Raw genomic sequence first — 15,386 nt, 5'->3', positions numbered from 1 at the left:
AAGTATATTTGTTAAAAGTATCATTATTATAAGAATTATCTTGAAAAAAAATTAATAAATATAAGAAACAAAATGGATTGAGGTTTTACATTTAGGATTAAAATAAATATTAAACAAACTCTTATATTAAGGAGTGGAGTTATTTCTTTTATTGCTTGTAATTTTATGTCAATTCAATGAGACGATGAATAAATATCAGAGGGATAAAGGTCAAATAAAGTGTATGCCATTTATTGGATGGCAATAGATGAAGGGCCTTATTAATTTGATCTTTTGTATATAAAGAACAGAATAAGACAAGTATAATTGAAGAATGAAGGTTGCATGAGTGGAGATGAGTTCCTAGTTTACATTCTCATGTGAAAAGGTGACATTTATGAAGTTCAAACTTCAACTCTTCACCCCATGAAGATGATGATTACAATTTGCTAAATCCTTTATGCAAGGAATCCAAGCCTTTCTCCATTCTTCTTGGCCAACCTAATCAGTCCTTGTCTCTGTTTTGCATCTGCTCCTATTGATTTGCAGAACTCCGTTATTACCTGACACACAATTCAAACCATATTAGCAAATTCTGCATCTCGTCTCCTCCCTACCACTCACAGTTTTTGCCACCTTCTCTGCCTAAAATTCAGCATGACCAGATTTTAAAAACACTAGCTGCTTCAAACAAAATTGTTGAAAAACCACATTGTTACGTGCTCAAAATCACACTATAGTGCAGCCATGAAAGGATTCTTTGAAGTTGGGGGGCTTTTTACACTTTCTAACGCAGTGGTACCTGAGTTTGCATGCAATTTTAATTAGTTCACTTGTCTTCGTCTAATCATGGACACAGAATTCCCCTCAGACTTCAGAACTAATTAGCTGAACATTTCCCTTCTAAAAGCTTTGTCTATCTCATGCTCAATTTTCCAAACAAAAGCAATAAAGGTTCAAATGAAACTTGAAAATTGTAGTTTCCAGTCAGTCCAAATCAAACGTACTCTCAATATGCATATGATATGAACACAAATCAATACAAAACATATTCCACCAGCTTCTTTTCTCCCAAATTTCAAAATATATCCTTAAAATTTAGAGACCGAGCAACTAAGCAGCAACATGTGAAAGAATTGAGGCATACCTGAGAGTGCAAAGCAATGGCTTTGCCTCGAAGCTGGTTGAATCGCTTCTTGCCAATGATATTGCGGGTGAGGACCACAACAGGGGCAAACAGACCCTTCCCTTCATTGACGTTCTTCATCATGGGCTGGCACCTCACTGCCTTCCCGCCCCCAAATCGAACTTGTGAAGGCACCGATTTCACCAACACGCTGTAATCCTCACCCGCCATTGAAGAAGCTCCCCAACTTCCATAGAAGGAAGACCCAATCGCAGGAATTGCAGAAGCCATTTCGGAAACCAAACCTCTCTCGGTGAAGATGCTAGTTGTTGTTGATTTTAGAGGTGGAGATAGATGGGCGCTTGGTGATGGGTTTTATTAGCTTTGTGTGAAAGATGGGGGTTTTGGGTGTAAATTTTTGTGCCAGTGGTTCATATCTTGGAGGGTAGTGTGGTGGAGAAGAAGGAAACGTTAGGAACCACACAATCTGGTGGCTTTGATTTTTAGCTATGGTTTTTGTTAGTCCAAGATTCTAGAGCAACTCATGAATGCATTGGATTCAACCCAATTTTGTGAGTGTGGTCCCTGTGGCTTACTCTCAGAATATCTTGATCTCGAGTTCTAATGGGTAGTCTGTCGCTCGTGGGCCCAACTTCATCACCACCACCACCGTTGGATGAATCCATCTGGCATAATTCCGACCCTCGCTTTGAAGGATGAAAATTACGGAGAGAAAAATAACCATCAAATTCAATGTCTTTGAATTTGGGGTTAAATATGTGGACTTCTTTCTAGTCCGAATACATTGGAGCGAACCCAAGCACAGGTGGTGATGGTTAAGGGACGGTGGGCAGTGTAGCAACCCTTTTTTTCTTATCCAGGCAAGCATGTATCACCATTCCGCGAGGCATTAGCAACCTTAAATTTGGTGTGCACGTGCTTCTTCCGACCACCAGCAGTCCAACATGTCGGCGTTGCAGTCTCATTTGTCAACCTCGGCTATGTTCTTTCTTTGGTCCTTTTGTCTTGTAGATCATAATTATATCCTACCCTGGTACTAGTTATAAGACTTGTACTAAAAACTATAAATAACGTCTTATAATTATGATTAAAAATAGTAGATGGGAGATTGCTAACATTCCGCACGCGTAATGCTTTCTATGCCACATTCTTGTGTTTTTTATTCTTGCACATTGTGGTATCTGTTTACGTGCACAAGCTCAATAAACCAGTTCAGCGTTTAGACGTAATAGCACTTCGGAAAACACAGACTTGTATTATTAAAAATATGGCTTCACGAACTTTATTATTATTAATATCTTTATTAATTTGTAAAGTTCCAAGTGTTAGGTGTAACTAAGCATGCTTTTTTTAATGTATTGGAGTAAGTTTGAGGATATTTATTTGATATATAAATATAAGAGGAGAATTACGATGAGATTTTAATAAAAAAATAATTATTAAAAAATCTCAATAACAATCCAAACAAGTTTTAAAATAAAAAAATAATAATTTCTGAAACTTATTTTGTTTTTTTTGTAATTCTCAAACTTCATTCTGACGCCGACGTGTCAGTCAGCCACGGTATTCTGTGTGGTCGACGCCGAGTTTTCCTTTTCCTCTGATTCCAGACGGCCACAAGCAAATGTCAACGTGAAGCAGAACGGAACAGAGACGAAGGCTGGCAAGCCTAACTGATGGCATCGGTGGCGACCCATTTCTCAGGTTTCCTCTTCTTATTCCCCGTTGGTATACGCCGCTTGCTATTTTCTTCCTCCGTTTACCTGAAAAGCCCGTCCAATTTCCGATCCAAACTATGGTATTTCTCTCACCCCGCATGGAAGAACATTGATCTCTATTTCCTTCTTGTAGCCCTCCCTATCGCTTCCTTCTCTGAGTTTGTCATCTTCTTATCTTTTTCCGGTCACCCCACCTACCGATTTGCGTTTTCCCTGCAATCCATTGCACTTTTGATATTCTGGGTCCTGATCCTTCTCATTTTAGCTCAGGAGTATTTGGGCTCATCTCTGGTGAATGAGAGTTTTGTTTTCATTTTCGGATCCATTTGCTTTCTCGTGGAGTATTCAGTGTTCGGTAAAGGAATTGGGGGTCTTGGTGGAGTCGTCTACGGATTCTTGGGTGCATTAACTCTCGTTTGCGTAGGTGCTTGCCTGTACTTGTCAGTTAAGCCAACTGCCTTTTTGCCGATTTTTTGCTCTCTTCGGGATTGATTTTTAAGGGTACATGGCTGCTGCAAGCTGGATTTTCTTTGTACACTGATGCTTTTATGTTGAAGGGGTGTAAAAAGATTTCACTTTCTTCACCATCTCTCGAGAATGTCGATGTTCATTGTGATCTTGATGAGGATAGTCTGAGGGGTATCACATTGATGCATTTCATCTTCACTGTGCATGCCACTGTGGTGCTGGTTTTGAGTCTTGGACTATTTGGGTTGCTAGCAAGTAACCGAAAATTGAGATGTGTGGAGGCAAGGGGACCGTTGCTAACTGAGCTTGAATCGCCACAAATGCTTATGCATGCTCTTCCTGGCCAGGAGATGGAATAAAATTTGTCATTTTTTTTATAAGGAAAAAACTGTGCAGTTTGACTCTATTTACTTTCCTGACTAGTAGGCAATTGGTTACAAGTCTGTTGTTGGCAAATAGCAGGTTTTCAAAGCAATACAGTTTGATAGATATTTAACATTCTTGAATGTTATAAAATTTGTAGTATATTTAGCGGGTTTATCTTTACCTGTATCTTGCACACTGAGTAGTTTATGGCTATGGTTCACAGTTGAGGAAGTTCCATTCAAGAAATCCAAGACAAGAATTCGATACGTCCCTGAACATAAGATGACCTTATAATGCCTTCTGCTTTTGTTGATCGAGATTGTTTCTACCTATTTCTCTGTTCTGAAATAAATGCCTTGCTGGTTTGGTGCGAAGCACATGCATCAATAGCTCTCTTGTACTTCACAGACAAACCAGAACTATAAGTTAGGATGAGTTTTTACATGATCATCGTTGACATGCAATTGTGATGTTTCTCAAAAAAATTTGAGCTCGTTGGCAGAGGAAGCTATGTTCTATAATTGTTACAAGGATGCAAGTAATGGTTGTATCTCAGTTTTATGCCTTTATCCATTGAGCGTACTATGCATTTAAGTTATGTGTTTATGTTATCTGCCTAAGAACCTCTGCTGAATTTTTTATTAAAAAGAGCTTGGTAAAATCGAAATTGGAAAGAAACAATCATTAATGCATATGCACATTTTCTTGTATCGGTGCTATCAAGCTAAGAGGCACTCCCTTGCCTCAATAGAAGCAGAACTAATAGGTGTAGTTTTTGTCTTTTGATATCAAATGACAGCACTAACAATATTTTATTGTTAGTCATAGGAGCTGGTAACACATGAATTTAGACTGGCCATAACATTTTCTCTTGCTGGCATGGTGTTATGGCTCATATGTTTAAATTGAACGGCATCATTCTTTATGTGGATATTCTGGTATTGCAGCTTGATTGAAAAAGGCATGCTTAGCGATCTTAAGATGGCAATGGCTGTAACGTACCAAAAGGTGCAAGCTTCGTCTGCACTGGGAAAGTATATTAAAGTTTCTACAAGGTGAACATATTAATGTTACTGCTTTTCTCCCTTGCAAATACACGAGGCATGGAGAAAGCTTTTGCCTTCTGTAGCTGTAGGTTGTTGCATGTTTTGAAATATCTGGAGAATTTAAGCGGGATATTATCAGGGGCTTTGCTTGTTGTCTTTCTCCATAGTGAAGTTATGTTGAGCAATTTATGCAGATTCATTGACAGTGGACGAAATTGAAGAGGCTACTTGTTCCGCTTCGATGCTCTCATCAAGCCAGAGGAATTTATGCTCATTTGTTTGTATGAAATTCATTTATCTTTGGGTGTCTTAGCCCTCACTGTCCAGTGGAACAGATCCTGTTTGAAACTTCATTATGACAACATTAACATAGGATGTGCCTATCAATGGTACTGTTCATGCGCCGATTGAACAGTTTATGAGGCAGGTAATGCAGTTTCTAGTTAAATGGTGGAAGTTGGTGTGGATTAATTGCCAAGCCATTTGAATTAGGTTGAGTATATGATTCTCATTAATAGTTATCCTATTAATTTTGTCTCCTTTAGCTCTCTGCTTGTTCACTTTATATTAGGACGCGGAGAAAGAAAAGGAGAAAAAGGATGAGGGGAGAATCTGAAACCCATTTTGCAGCCAACGCTACTGATTATTAGCCTCCCCTTTGGTGTGTCATAAATTATTACGGGGAACTATTATTAGATGCCAAGAAAAAGATTTAATCACACAAAAATCTGTGAACAACCATAGAGTTTGTAATAATAGGTTTTAGTGTAGGAAATAACATTCACTTGTCGTTAAAACTTTTTAGTAATTAAATTTTTAAAAATTTATAGTAATTTTCCCGATGATTATTACGTACTTTAATTGTTGAGTCACAGAATCTGATAATGAAGTTGAGCCTCAAAGCCAGTTATTTTTTTGGGGAATGACTGGGAAGTATAATTAATCAGAGAGAAAAAAATCATTAATCATTAATCTGATTCTTTTACCGTATAAAAAATTTAGGAAAAAATTCATTATGAAATCCTAAAGGAAGAAGGGTCACCATATAAATTTGTCTTGAAGGTTTTTACTTAAAATTGCTAGGAATCTGAAGTTTTTTTTTTATGTAAATAAGTTTAAAATTGTGACAATATTACCCTCACAGTTAAAAGACTAATGTTAATTGTTAACATTTTTAATAATAGTCATAATTTTAAATTTTTAAGACAAACTTGCACCCAAAAAAACTTTTGAATACCCAATGTTTATGAGTGAAAATTTCCATGACAAATTTACACCTTAAATAAAAAAATCATTAAATTTTAATAACAATTAAGCAAGATGAACTTATTATTTACATGTTGGAGGATATTTTTTTTAGTTACACTTCTTTCACAATAGCATATGATGATTTTCCCAAAAATTTACTAACTTTAATGACTATAGAGAAGGAATAATTACGGAATGCATTGATGAGGGAGAATGCAGAGTGCACTGAATCTGTCTGCAATGGGGCGTTGGCGTCCACATTCAGTGGATTGGGTTTGGGCTCAGTGGATTCTCTCCTCTCAAGTAAAGACAAAGTCTTTTGTTTTTGTGGAAAAAAATAATATTCATTCGCTTTTTTTTCCCCCTATCTTTTTCCCTTTAATTTAAACATTCACATCCATTGCACGCGCGCACACACACAAACATCAATTTTTGTCCGTCTGCGTCAATTATCAATAATTATTATAGTAGATCATAAAAATAAAAAAAATATAATTATATTAAATAATTAAAAATAATTAATCAATCATTAAATTACATTCTTTTTTTTTTTTTTGAAAAAATGCCGTTCTCACGGGGTATTAGTGTTGCCAATGATTCCAGTGTTTAAAAAATACATTGTTGACACATCTGAAACTATTTTAAATTTAAAATATCTTTTAAGAAAAAAAAATGAGATCCTCAATATAATCAATAGTCTTGTAAATTCCTGGTTGCAATTAATTAATATTAGCTAACAGAATTAAAAAAATGGCTGAAGGAAAATCTAATTTTATATAAGTTACTTGAGTGTTAGATGACTAAGGGTCCGTTTGAAACAATTTATAAGTAATTTATAAGTTATTTTTTAATAATAATTTACGAAATACGAGATAAATACGTTAAAAAAGTTTTATTTCGATTTACGTAAAACATATTTATAGAGAATTTTTACCCCTAACGGGTCCTAAAATTTTGACTTGAAGCACAAATTAAATCGTACTCCTCCGGTCCTAATTATAAGACCCAATTGACTTATTTAAGGAGATTAAGGAAGTAAATTAAGGTGGTTATTTATAATAAATAAGTGTTGTTATTCCTAAAATATCCTTGCTAATTAAGTATATTGGTTAAAACTATCATTATTAGAAGGATTATCTTGGAAAAAAATGCATAAATATAAGAGAGAAAATGGATTGGGTCTTATAATTAGGACCAAATAAAAAGTCAAATTGGGGTATTATAAAAGGACCGGAGGAGTAATTAGTTAATGTACGAATAATATAATTGATAGGCGAGCGACCTAAATGGGAGGGCAACAATCACATCAATACCCGCCGTTGTCCGAAGGGAGATTGGTTCAGGCCAAAAAAAGAAGTGAGATTGGCGGCCAAGTGCAATATTTTAATTATGTTATTATATCTTAATTATGGAGATATTTCTTATTTTAAAAGCATATGTTTCTGTTTAGACTATCGACATTATTTTATTTCTTTCTTTCCAAAAAAAAATCTTACTTATTAATCTAACCTCATCGTATGAAATCTCTAATTTATCTTTTAAATACTATTTCAATATTTATTATAAAAGTCACATATTAAATTAATGTACTCAAAATTATATCATTTTTATAATCTTATAGCATAATTGAATATGTATATATATATATATATATATTTGCAAGATGTATGACTTTATAATAGGATCAAAATTTAATAATATAACAGAAAATTTGAAAACATATATTAAAATTATTTCTGGCAGAGATAAACAATTAAATGATTGTTAAAATAATAATTAGCATAAAAAGAGACATTTTGATCAAAATAAAATGTTAAAACTATGATTTAGAGATCAATTGATAGTTGAGTAGATAGAAATTAAATCTTTAAGCTAATAAAAATGTTTACGTATCATATATTTTTTATGTAAATTCAGAGTCTCCTTAAATTATTTTAGTCCTGAGATTAATCTCTATAAAGTTGAGAGCGTTAAGTTTAAAATCTCCCTAACAAATGTACTTTTCGGGATTCAAATTTTTGTATTCATCCTTACGAAATTGATATTGCTTATCATGTCAATCAACAACTCATTAGTTATCTAACATACACTTTGATTTCGAGAAATAATTTTTTTTAAGAATTCTAGTTTTTTTTTTTTTTTAACTTACACTTAGTAAAGGCCTGGTAGTGAAAATGTTGCTCATCACCCAACAAGTTGAAGATTCTGGCGACCGAGTTGGAGATGTTTGGAGCCTCATTTACTAATCATTAAGTTTTTTTTTCAAATTTATTTCTCAATTTAAAAAATTCTAGAAAAGCTGTAAAAAGTAATTTATGAAGCGGAAAATGTTAAAAAAAATAAATATACAAAAACCCTCAACTTAAAGTGGCTCCAATAATTTATTGATATATTTTAAAAAAATTATAAATAAAAGGCCAAATCTTTTTTTTTGTACACGTAAAAGACCAAATCTTTAATCAACATTTCAAAGTTTTGGGATCTAGATCCAATATCATTTTCTCTTCCTCCATGATTGCCTACAGTGCAACAAGTGGAGGATGTTGGAAGCCTCAATTGGAATTATCTTTACTCAAGTAATTTTTTCACATTTATTTTTCGATCTTTACAAACTTTTAGGAAATTAAGTTAGAAAAATAATGGATAAAGTTGAAAATGTTGAAAAACAGATAAATACCGAACAAATTGCTTATCCAAAAACAACTCTGATGGAGACTTTCAAATTTTTCAATTTAAGTTTAAAGAATGTTCAACTTGCATGCAAATGCGGACCTTTTTTTTTTTTTTTGTAAATTCAGACTCTCTTTTTTTCTTTAGACAAAAAGAAGATATCAATATAAGACCAAAATCATTAATTAGAATTTTAAAATTTGGCCTAATGAATGTTCTCTCCTCTATGCCTGTCTTACACACACCAAAGCCCTAATGAATCGCCATATGCATTCTGAAAATGTTGCTTTTGGAATGCTCCAAAAACGACTTGACCCCACTTATTGCCCCTCCAACAAAAAATCATCAAACTTTACCAATTAATTATCATATGAATTACCAACTACTTTGCTTTAATTATACTACTCTTTGCTACCTTACTATATTTGTACTCAACATGATTGGATATACTTCTATTATATATTCATCTCCTGCCTTGGTATGTATATGAATGATATATTTTTATTGCTCTCAACATTTATGAAAATATTTAAGGTTTTTGAAGACTTTCTCACAAGTCAAATTGTCATGATTGTAGGATTTATTTAGGTACGATATGAAAAAATCGATGAAAATTCCTATTTAGAAATTTTATTTGTTGGAAGGATCTAAATTTGGCTACCATTAATTTTCATAGATTTAATACTTCCTGTATGTAAAAATTATCAGAAATTTTATTTGTATGCTAATTATCTAGCTTGATCTTGTCACTCTTTATATAGCAATTTTTGACTCTGTGATCAATGCCACCTCTGATTTCAGAAAAAGACGAATGGTGAAGGAAGAACAGTTTAGATTTCTCTTCATGTGTGTTGTTAAGAGGTTGCGAGTTTCCTATTAAAAAAAAATGCCCAAAGGTGTCAATTTTTATTTGGTTGCAACGAGGACATGTCTTCTGGCGTCTGTGACGTGTCAATAATCTGCGGCTTAACGAGATTAACGAACGTGCCCCAATTCCGATTTTTCACACCACCTTATCTTCTCTTCGAATTGCCACCGTTCGATTCGAATAAGGTCTGCCGATTAATTAAATAAATTCTTAATCCTTTAAAGCTCTTTCATTCTTTCATCATTGCCGCCGTCCCTATCTGTTATGCTCTTATTCAATAACCATCACGAGCGTAATTTTTCTTTTTTTTTCTTCTGTTAAATGAATAATTCTTTTTTCCCAGCTGGGCGATCGCTTCTGTTCATTTTGCTTTTTTATTAGCTGTTTATGGTTCAATTTCGGTTCTGGTGGGGTGCTACTATGCCATGAAAATATTTTCCCGTCTTTTTCTCCGCAAAAATATAAACTTTTAACTTCCTTTTGACACTCAGTTTTTCTCTCTGAGCTGAAGCCAGTCTGGGATTTTTCTTTTCTTTTTCCCTTTGATGGTTTTCTCCAAGTTCTTCTCTGCTTCAACATACAGCTAAATCATGGGGAAGGCGTTGACCTCTACAAAATGATATCTTTAAACCCCCCCAAACTCTGAATTTCTAGTGATTCAGGATCAGCGACGTGATTTTTAGGCAATTAGGATCTTTCTAAGCCCAAGATTTGCTGATTTGGTCCGCCTTAATCGCGGTGGACCTATCTGGAATAGTGTAGCTGTTAATGGATACGGATGCCAAGGATTCTAACGGCTGCGTCAATAAGCCTGTGGCCTCTGTAGATGCTGAAAGGGTTGAGGATCGAACTAATGGAGAAGATGATAGCGATTCGCATTCATTGTTGCCGCCACGTAGAGGAGGGCTTTCGAGGAAGTCGGATAAAACCCGACGGAAAGTGCAGTGGAACGACAGAAATGGAAACCAACTTGTTGAGGTGTTGGAATTCATACCGAGGTAAATTTCTCCATTAATATGCCCATAAATCAGGTCATAGAGTAACAACAGTTCTTTCGCTGCCACCCCCTCAATTTTGATATCTCCGATTTTATTAGTTCAGTAGCCATAACGTGTCTGTTAATCTGTTGTTTATCGGTTCTTTATCATGGTAGGATGATTTTGATAGCTCTTGCACAGAATAAGCATTTCTCTGCAAAAAAGTTGATCAAGTCTGGAAACTTGTTTGTCATTTCCATGCTCATTGCCGCTGAAGCAAAGTGTGCCTATGGAACATGTTCTGGTTAGAATATAACGTGTGTTCCAAAATGATCATTAGTTATTTGGATTCAAATATTCTAGTTTTAAGAGTACAGGGCATTATCCTCTGGAAAAAAAGAGTGCGAGGCATTACTGCCACTTTTAGTTTGTGTAGGTGTCTGTAAGACTGTAACGGCAAATTGAACTAGGAACAGGAAACTGATTTGGGATGGATTGCCTGATTTAATGCTATCTATTTTGGACAAGATGAGTCACGGTGGCTTTTGATCTGTATCTACTGAATTTGGCTCAGGAAAAGTTCCGTTATCCTTTTCTTCTGTCCCCCCACCCTTTTTCTGTCCCCGCTGCCAATTTCCGTGATACATTACTTTGAACTTGCCTTTTCTTTCCCTCACTCCTTTTTTCTTTAGCTTATTTAGTTATAAACGACTACCATCTGTTTTCTTTTCCTTTTTTAGTATCTACCTCGATTCTCAACTTAGCTATGGCTTACCGTTTGTTTAGATCTCTTGAGAACTACTAGCTTCCCTCTTACCAGCTGCCGTTTATGTCATGTCATACCTTGCCTTGAAAAAAGGAATGATTCTGATCAAGAAAACCTAGAGTCCTCTCACTTCTAACCCCCAAATTTGCGTGGTTAGGATAGTTATCATATGCATAGCATCGTTGTGGTACGTTTGCACTGTCCTTTCTGGTCAGGCTAAAAAAACTTGTACTTTTTGGAGGATACCTTATCATTTGTTAAGTGCGACTTTCTTTTGGGATTTGTGTGATGAGTGCGCCAAAAGAAATTTTAAACGCTTCTCATTTGCTTCTAAGATCTTGAGACTAGTTAAAAAGATACACGGAGTTGGATTGGTTCAGACTTTATGCAGACTTGTAAGGCGTTACCTGGACTTTTAAGCCCAAGGCCTACAGGATTTGCTGCAGATTAATTTCTTGGTGCCTGCACCATTTTGTTCTCAGCTTTTGGAGGCCTTTTTAAGCTCCTTTGTTCTTGTATTTTAGCTCTCAAATATGGTGCTGTTCATGAGTAGGGCCACTTATATTGAGCAATTATCTGACGATTCATTAGCTAACTGAAGCGCTTTTTTTTTTTTTTTTTAATGACTACTGAGTCCTGTGCTCTAATAGTAGGAAACCTCGTGTTCAGTGTTTCTTCTCTGAAGAGTCCAACACCATGATGAATCACTGAATTATATATTGTTCTCACTTTTCTTTAATTTTAGGAATGCATGATTGAGGGAAATCCTCTTACTTAGGCCCTGCTATCAAGGAAGCAAAGAAAATAAATTATGTTAAAATAAAACAAAAATGTGAGTTTCATGTCTTGACATGGAAGAGTGCGTGGAAATGTGCTAATTGGCTCAAGTACACTAGAATATGCAGACAACTACAGGTCCGGAGGGTTAATTGGTTTAGGACCTGTTTGGAATAGCATTCAAAAGCACTTATAAGCACGTTTTATTCAAGTCCAGAAAAACTCCTGTCATATCTTTACCTCGTATTCTGCAAATCATAATTGAAAAGCTACTTATAAGTTATTTTAAACGGGCTCTTAATGTTTGTACCCTAGCTGCCCACTTGTAAGGGAGACGATAGGGTAGAAAAGCTTTATGTCGTGATAGGGTTCCAAAGTATAGCCAAAACCTAAATCACAAAGGATTTAGGGTTGATTTATCTGCCTAATGAGGCATGGAAGAGGACATTTGGATAAAACGCACTTGGGTGCCGTGTTCTGGTCATTCTTTAGTGCTTTTTTATGAAAAAAAGGGGTTACAAGCTGCAGCTGTCAACATCCAGAAACTCACATTCTGTAGAAATTAGAGGAGAAAGTGTTAGTAATTGTAGAGAGAAGTTTTGGTATGAACGTTGGACCCACTTTATATCGTCTTTTCATTGAATCACATAACTATTGGAAGTAGATGATGTACAGTTAAGAGTTCGGACAAAGGTCTTTACACTTTAGGCAGGTTTCAGAAGTTATGGGAGCTGCTCTTAAATACGCTGGTGGAATTAAATGCGTTGAAGCTGTAGTTCTCTTGTATACTGTAACTTGTGCTCAAATAACTTCTCCAAGAAAAAAAAGTAAAACAGAAAAATAAAAGGATAAAGGAATTATAGTATATGAAGTTTTCTTGCTCACCTGGGATGCAACTTTAAAGTATTTGATAATACAGGTTCAACGTGCTAAACAAAATTGAGTATAATTAATAGACCTGAATCTGTGATGTGTTCAAATCTATCTCATATCTGGTCTCCTAATTGTGTCTGCAGTGATGATAGCGACTCAGAGGATGAGGAGTCAGATTCTTGTATTTGTACAATAATGTAGAGATCCTCTGGATAAACTGCCTCGAACATTCTGCTGGTTAATCAAGAAATCATTCTTGCCGCCTCTATTGTTGAAATACACGTGACAGCCACCGGTTCAATGACCAAGATTGGAGGCTTCTCATTCTCAATATTTGGTTCCAGTTCATCTCACTTGGGTTTGAGATGATTTCCAAGGTTGAAGATCGAGTGAGTTCTCACATGCAGATCAAAGTACAGACTTAATTTGCAGCGAGATGATTTTGGACAATGATGACAGTGGTGCGGCTTAAATGTATGTAAAATAAATGAGTTCTTTCATGCTTAGTTATATTTACGGATTCTGCAAGAGTTGTGCACTTCGTTGTGTAAATTATTATATATTTTATTGAAGAGCAACTGCCTTGTAATTATTCCCCTTATCCTAATTGTCAATACGTGGAACAAATCTTCATGATCACTTGTGACATATAATTTATAATTTATCATAGGCGCCATGTGATCAACAAACGTGCCTCCATGAGTGTCTTTTTTGCAATGGAAGCAACTTGGGTTTGCCGAGTTTTCACTAGAAAAAGTGACGCTTGACACATCAGGAAACACAATAGAAAATTTTAGGGGAAGCACTGTTCTGTTTGGTGTTGCTGTTTTAGAATCAAATTTAGATGCATTGTGTGTTGCAGCTGGTTAGTTCTTTCTTACACGGAGCACCTGTGCCAGCAATCTGATTACTGCAAGGCCAGAAATAAAATTTGAGAATTTCTGTAATTGAATTGCTGCATTTGATAGATGTCTCATACAAACACCAAGACATGAATAGACACGGATAACCATCTAATGATCGCAACATTATCATTCACAAAACAAATAAGAGTAAAAGAATCAGACACACAAATAAAAATGAAAAATCACCCCAATTAGCTCAGACTGACAAGCCAAATATTAAGCAGCACAGGAACCAAAATTTGTAGTGTCCTTTCTTTAGTAATGGTCTTCACAAGAAGGTAGAGTAATTTTATTGCCCTGTGCGGTGAGATCCCTCTTGGTCACCGAATAAAGAATTGTTCTGTCAAGTCCATGGAAGTAATATCTCTTAAATCTTTCAACTTGAATGTCATGGCCTTCATTGACAGTGAATTGTGGTCTTAGACGCGTAAGGTGGAATTAACCAGGTTGAAAGACTAGCATCAACTGCAATTTCTGTCACCAGATGCTTGGAAACATTTGATTCCAAGAGATTGAAACCTGGTTCTGAAAGTAGAGTCATGCCTGTCTTTTGTTCAAGCGGAATATTCTCTTTCCTCCTGTGCTTACTTGATGCAACCTGTGCTTTGATGGCTTTCCACTGAGTGATGTTCTCTACAGGTCTCAGTACAGAATGCATGTGATTCTTTACCTTATCTTCTTCCAATGAAGAATTGATTAGCTCTGAGCATTGGTTCTCTACTGGATTTTTATTGCAAACTTCTGACCGATCCTGGTCTTCGCCATCGTCGCTGATACTATAATCCCAACCATCTTCGTCATCAAACTCATCATCCTCGTCGTCATGTGCATCAATGTCAGGTCAGGTGCCTCATCTTCTATTTCATCCTCCTCGTTGTAGCTGTCTAAGCAGTTGTGATATCTGTGATTTGACGGGTAGTTCAAGGCTGCTGAGTTTTCTCCCAAGATGGAAGAAGATGAGCTACTTTTCTCCATTTTTTCATTATCCTTATTATTTTCTTCCTCCTCATCACTCTCCAAAATCTGATAAGCAGTGGGCTTTGGTTCATATATCTGTACATTCAAATTAAAACTGACTTTCTTCTTGCTTTTGGGTCGGGCCTGCTCCCTACATTCATCTCTAACAAAGCAAAAATACGATAAATAACGAATCACGCACGGAGAGAAATAAAGAAAAGGAAAGAGAAAGTGAATGCTGACCTGAAATTAGAATACGGGATTATAGAGTTGTCTGGGGTGGCAAGATTTACGGTGACAGAGGAATCCAGAGCTACATAGTGCTGCAAAATGACGAAACACAGAAAATCCAGTTGGTTTTTAAGCCACGGATCAACTGAAATGAGGACATGGTTTTAAATCGGAAACAAGATAATCCAGGAAAGAAAGATCATAGCAAGAATAAGAGGAGGAATGATGTGTTTACTTGGTGACCGGGAGCAGCAAGAACCTTGTAGAGAGTCTTTCGACGCTTTCTCTTCTTGGAAAGGCCAAAGCAAGCGAGAAAACAGCCCATCTCTAACGGAAGTGAAGGAGGAAGGCGAACGATTTGCAGGTTGTTTTATAAGAAGAGACGGAGCA

At 35.7% G+C, this 15,386-nt stretch overlaps 3 protein-coding genes and 1 pseudogene across 3 annotated transcripts; 2 read left to right on the top strand and 2 right to left on the bottom strand.

Moving 5' to 3' along the window:
- Positions 1-246: 246 nt before the first annotated feature.
- LOC114737209 (protein PROTON GRADIENT REGULATION 5, chloroplastic) lies at positions 247-1,498 on the bottom strand. The gene is made up of 2 exons (XM_028925115.1): positions 1,127-1,498; positions 247-542 (listed from the first exon to the last, which is right to left on the bottom strand). The coding sequence occupies exons 1-2, from the start codon at positions 1,394-1,396 to the stop codon at positions 438-440; spliced, it is 375 nt and encodes a 124-aa protein (XP_028780948.1). The 5' UTR covers positions 1,397-1,498; the 3' UTR covers positions 247-437.
- A 1,304-nt stretch (positions 1,499-2,802) lies between these two features.
- Positions 2,803-3,671, top strand: LOC114737206 (uncharacterized). The gene is made up of 2 exons (XM_028925112.1): positions 2,803-3,258; positions 3,345-3,671. The coding sequence occupies exons 1-2, from the start codon at positions 2,803-2,805 to the stop codon at positions 3,669-3,671; spliced, it is 783 nt and encodes a 260-aa protein (XP_028780945.1).
- Positions 3,672-9,889: 6,218 nt separating this feature from the next.
- LOC114737205 (uncharacterized) lies at positions 9,890-13,572 on the top strand. The gene is made up of 2 exons (XM_028925111.1): positions 9,890-10,508; positions 13,047-13,572. Exons 1-2 carry the CDS (start codon positions 10,279-10,281, stop codon positions 13,102-13,104), a joined length of 288 nt encoding a protein of 95 aa, XP_028780944.1. The 5' UTR covers positions 9,890-10,278; the 3' UTR covers positions 13,105-13,572.
- A 256-nt stretch (positions 13,573-13,828) lies between these two features.
- On the bottom strand, positions 13,829-15,366 carry LOC114737210 (protein bfr2-like; annotated as a pseudogene).
- Between the last annotated feature and the right edge of the window lie 20 nt (positions 15,367-15,386).

The sequence above is a fragment of the Neltuma alba genome, unplaced genomic scaffold, assembly GCF_004799145.2.
Source record: "Neltuma alba isolate B1F8T4 unplaced genomic scaffold, ASM479914v2 tig00013416_pilon, whole genome shotgun sequence".
NCBI lineage: Eukaryota > Viridiplantae > Streptophyta > Magnoliopsida > Fabales > Fabaceae > Neltuma > Neltuma alba.
This window is presented reverse-complemented; position numbering and strand designations above follow the sequence as displayed.